Here is a 5,292-nt window from a genome sequence, read left to right on the forward strand (position 1 = left end):
GAACCTGCAGTAGCTGCCATCTGATGTACACAAAGTTGACACTCTCACTTCAAACAAACAGGTATTTTGGAGGCATGTTCTGGACAGCTGTGTGTGACCAGCAATGAAGAAAGACCCCTATAATGAATAGCTCTGTAGTACATAAATATGATGGTTCCATTTAAAAATCCCACATTCTCATCTGGTTCAGTCTTTGAAGGCAATACTGTGTGGCTGGCACTGAAAGCATAAATCGGACAGTTCTTCTACTTACACAAAAACAACCATAACTTACTAGTCCAAAAAATGTTACTTTTGCAGCAAAAGAAAGAACTCTACTCAGCTTGGAAGGAGGAGGCACACTGTAAAACAAAAACAAAAACAAAGCTTTACAATTGTGTGTACTAAAAATGATCTACAAACCACAAGTTCATGGTTTACAGAACAGTCATGAGGACTTTTGTAAATTTAAGCCCCAACCGGAGTACATACAGCATAGAGAAATATATATATATATATATGCACAACACAGTAAACAGAAATTGTTGCCAACTGAGAACAGGCATTACAATAAAAATACATTACTTTCCCACATCTATATTAGGGTCTTGAGGCTGCTAGGGTAACCATGTTCAAGCGACACTAAACTCAGCAGTTACAGTTTAAAAATGCATTCAAGTACCTCAACTATAAACAAAAAAGTAGCTTATTTGTGCATCACTCAGCTCTAGATCCTCAAATCATCTCTGAATTGGTGCCGACACGGTTCTTCCTTCTGGAGGGTGGCTACTTTTGTTCCCCATGGTCCGTGTGTGTGTTGTAAAGTAGTCACCGCTCCAAGCTCCCTCCTGTGATGGACTACAATCTGACGTTAATTTTACCAAGTTGTATTGAGATTGTAGCAGCTTGAATCGAGCTTGGAGCATTGTCTACTTTACAACACACACTGGGACCATGGGGAACAAAAGTAGTCACCCTGCAGAAGGACAGTGTCGGCACCGATTCAGAAATAATTTAATGTTGGGCATGCACATGTCGGCCTATACATTTTAGTTCTGTTCATGTGAAAGTGACCCCAAACAAGAGTTAAATCTTAAAAAATGCATTCAAGTATCTCTTAACTATTAACAACAATGTATCTTATTTGTGTATCACTCAGATCTAGATCCTCATCTATTAAAAAAAAAAAAATATCCTTAAAAGTGTAAGTGTACTTTAAAGCAAAGGGCACTTATCTATAGACTTTTATTGGATTATCTCCAGCCTAGGGAAACAGCCCCATAGAAGTATATTGGGCATTACTGCATAGGTACAGCCAAGACAGTGGAGACTTGCAGAGATAGATGTAACCGAACAGTAGAACCACTGTCATTTGATTGAGAATAAGTGCTTTAAAGTGAACTTATCTTGTAAGGTAGGATTCCAAGCTCATACAAAATAGGATGAAAAAATTAAGCCTAGTTAAACATAATGGTATTAAGATTTCCATCCTTTAGAAATTTGCATCATGTCTTTCTTTGAAATAACGCTAAATCAGGAAAAAGGATTCCATCAGCTTTGTACAGCATTGGCACCCAATACAGTCAGAATTATAGATATACGCTACGCACCTGATTTAAAAGACTAGGCCTGGCCAACTCTCTAAGGGACATCTAAATATTACAAGGTAAGGAGGAAAAGCAGTGACTGTTCTAATATACATTTTTCACCTGCTTTGAGGTTCTGTTTTATCTTAAAAACAATACTCCACCTTTCTGTTTCATGCTACAGCCATATTTAGGTTATAACCTGGTCTCATTTTCCAACTACCCCCATACACTTTCCTGAATTGCAGTATGCTTCTTCCCACAAGCCTCTGTTTAGGTTTGAATTCAGCAGAATCATTGGCCCTAAATAAACTATATATATATATATAGAATCATGTCTTCCATGAGTAGGGATGCAACCAAGTGCATGTATGCTTTCCTTGAACATGCGTTTGAGGAGGAATACATCTGCGCTAGATGTGAGCGAGTTGCTTGTTTGGAAGCCCAGATTCTGGATCTAAGCAACAAACTAGCAACACTGAGGAGCATAACAGTCATGGAAAGGAGTCTGGACATAACGCACCAGGCTGTGGTGGAGGGTGGTCCGGATGATGAGGGGGGTTTGGAGGCGCAGGATCCCGAGGTGGGGAGCTGGGTTACTGTAAGAAGGCAGGGGAGAGGGAAGAGTGCGAGAGGTCAGCCCTGAACTGATACACCCCAATAAATAAGCCAGGTTGCAGGATGTTGGGGATAGTAGTTCAGGGGTGCCACTGCTGGAGCAGGATGCCTCCTCTATCCGCAGGGGGAGTGACTGCTCTGGCGAGGATGGGAGCAGGATGGAGGGTCAGGAGAGGCAGATCCTGGTGGTGGGAGATTCCATCATCAGGCGGACTGACAGGGTAATCTGTCATCGGAACCGTCGAACAGTGTGCTGCTTACCGGGGGCTCGTGTTCGACACATTGCGGAACGAATTGACAAGATTACTAGATGGGGTTGGGCACGACCCAGCTGTCATGGTGCACATCAGCAGCAATGACAAAATAGGAGGAGTGTCCTAAAATAGGAGGAGTTCAGAGACCTAGGTGCTAGGATGAAGGAAAGGACCTCCACCTCCACATTCTCAGAGATACTACCGGTGCCAAGAGCCACTCTGGACAGACAGCGCGAGTTGAGGGAGCTTAACAAGTGGCTCCGGAGCTGGACAACGATAGTCGTAAACTAATTATGGGTATTTGTTGTAAACCGCCAAATATAGGGGGAGGAGGGGGAGGCTCATCTACAGTCCGAAATAGAAATAGCTGGGAGGGAGGGCAATGTAGTCGTGATGGGCGACTTCAATTACCCAGATACAAATTGGGTTAATGGTACCTCAGGTTCGACCAAGGTGGGACGTTTTCTGAACATGTTGCGAGACAATTTCATGGACCAGATGGTTGAGGTTCCAACTAGGAAAAATGCCATCCTAGATTTAATCATTACTAATAATGCAGAGTTAATTGAGGATATTGTAATTGGGGAGACACTGGGTTAATAGTGATCACAATGTGATCCCTTTCCTGTATCCAATGTCGAAAGTAAAGTGGGCTAGACGGACAAGAACCCTAAATTTCAGAAGGGCTAACTGACAAACTGCGCCACCTAGTGGGGGGATATCAAATGGGAAAACCTATTCCACAACCTGAACTCAGACCAAATGTGGGACTGTTTTAAAAACACATTATATATTGCTATTGCCAAGTGTATACCGTTGGGTAATAAAAGTAAAAGATCGAAAACTAAGCCTGTATGGCTAAATAAAACTGTAAAGCAACACATCAAGGACAAGAGAGCGGCATTTATAAAATATAAGATGGAGGGGACAGCATTGGTGTTCAATAGCTACAAAGAATGTAATAAAAGATGCAAACTAGTAATCAGGGCAGCTAAAATAGAGTGCGAAAAGCATATCGCCACAATTAGTTAAAAAAAAAAAAAAAAATTCTACCAATATATAACAGTAAAAAAAGTGAGAAAGGAGCAGATAGGCCCAATAAAGGACGAAAACGGAAAGTTACTCACAAATGACAAGGAGAGGGCCGAGGCGCTGAACACGTTTTTCTCCTCAGTATACACTCAGGAAAAGGACGGGTTTAATTTACATGATAAAACACATAGTTCAACAAAAAATATACCTCAGTGGTTGATGGAAACCGGGATACAACAAAGACTAGAAAAACTTAATGCAAATAAAGCAGTGGGACCAGATAACCTGCACCCCAAAGTACTTAAAGAACTAAGCGAGGTTATAACAAAACCATTATTCCTCATTTTTAAAGGACTCTTTAATGACTGGTAGAGTTCCAAGTGACTGGCGGAGGGCCACGGTAGTCCCTATATTCAAAAAGATGCCAACCGGGGAACTACAGACTAGTTAGTCTCACATCAGTGGTTTGTAAAGTGTTGGAGGGATTGATTAAGGACTATTTGGTAGAATTTGTTCAGGATAATGGTATAGTTAAATGACAATCAGCATGGGTTCAGGAAAGACCCTTCCTTTCAGACTAACCTGTTACTTTTTATGAGGGGGTAAGTAGAAATCTGGATGGAGGGATGCTAGTGGATGTGGTATATCTGGATTTCTCAAAGGCTTTTGATACGGTACCACACAAACGCTTGTTATACAAGCTGAGATCCATGGGCATAGATGAAGTCTTGTGTACGTGGATAGAGAACTGGCTACAGGAACGGGTACAGAGAGTATTGATAAATGAGTTTTTCAAAATGGGCTGGTGTCATTAGCGGTGTGCCTCAGGGTTCTGTGCTGGCCCCCATGCTGTTCACCCTGTTTATTAACATCGGGGAGGGAGGGAATAGTGATGTTTAGGTGTTTGCTGACGATACCAAAATCGGGAGGGTAATAGAAAAAGACCTAGACAGTTTAACATTACAGGAGGACCTGGATAAAATAGGGGAGTGGGCAACTATATGGCAGATGAGGTTTAACGTCGATAAAATGTAAAGTAATGCACTTTGGGATTCAAAATAAACAAATGGGCTATACAATTATGGGTATACTACTAGGGAAGGCAGAAATGGAGAAAGATTTGGGCGTCATTGTAGACCGCAGATTTATTAATAGCTTGCAGTGCCAGGCTGCTGTAAACAAAGCAAGTAGAGTCCTGTCCTGTATTAAGAAGGTGGATTTATTGCAGAGACAAGTCTATAATTGAGCCACTTTATAGATCACTGGTCCGGCCTCATCTGGAGTATGCGGTCCAGTTTTGTTCACTAGTCCACATAAAAGGATGTCCTTGAGCTTGAAAGAGTCCAGCGGAGGGCAACCAAACTAATTAGGGGAATGGAGGACCAGAGCTATGAGACACGACTACTAAATTTAAACATGTTCACGTTGGAAGTAAGGAGATTAAGGGGGGATATGATTTTCATGTACAAATTGCTCAATGGTGACAGCAACATTAGCAACAAACTCTTTACGATTAACTCTGTAACAAAAACTAGAGTCCACCACCTAAAATTGGTAGAAAAAAAAATTCCAACACAAGGGGCGAAGGGAGTTCTTCACAGTTAGGGTCTGGAACTCACTGCCTCAAGCAGTGATTTCAGCTAAGAATATGGAATCATTCAAGAAGCTTTTGGATGATTTCCTGAGAAACCATAGCATACAGGGGTACAGGTACACTTATGAACTGATGCAAGGACATTGTATACACATACACATACACATACACATACACATACACATACACATACATATATACATACATATATATATATATATATATACAC

The 5,292-nt window shown here is 41.4% G+C and overlaps 1 protein-coding gene across 1 annotated transcript in view; it reads right to left on the minus strand.

Annotated features, from left to right (window-relative positions):
* Window positions 1-5,000: 5,000 nt before the first annotated feature.
* TRABD (TraB domain containing) overlaps window positions 5,001-5,292 on the minus strand; it is a 25,937-nt gene continuing 25,645 nt past the window's right edge. The window contains exon 9 of the mRNA XM_018576722.1: window positions 5,001-5,014. Coding sequence (XP_018432224.1) covers window positions 5,001-5,014 — 14 coding nt within the window. The remainder of the gene's footprint in view (window positions 5,015-5,292) is intronic.

The sequence above is a fragment of the Nanorana parkeri genome, unplaced genomic scaffold, assembly GCF_000935625.1.
Source record: "Nanorana parkeri isolate BGI_ZX_2015 unplaced genomic scaffold, ASM93562v1 scaffold75, whole genome shotgun sequence".
Classification (NCBI taxonomy): Eukaryota; Metazoa; Chordata; class Amphibia; order Anura; family Dicroglossidae; genus Nanorana; species Nanorana parkeri.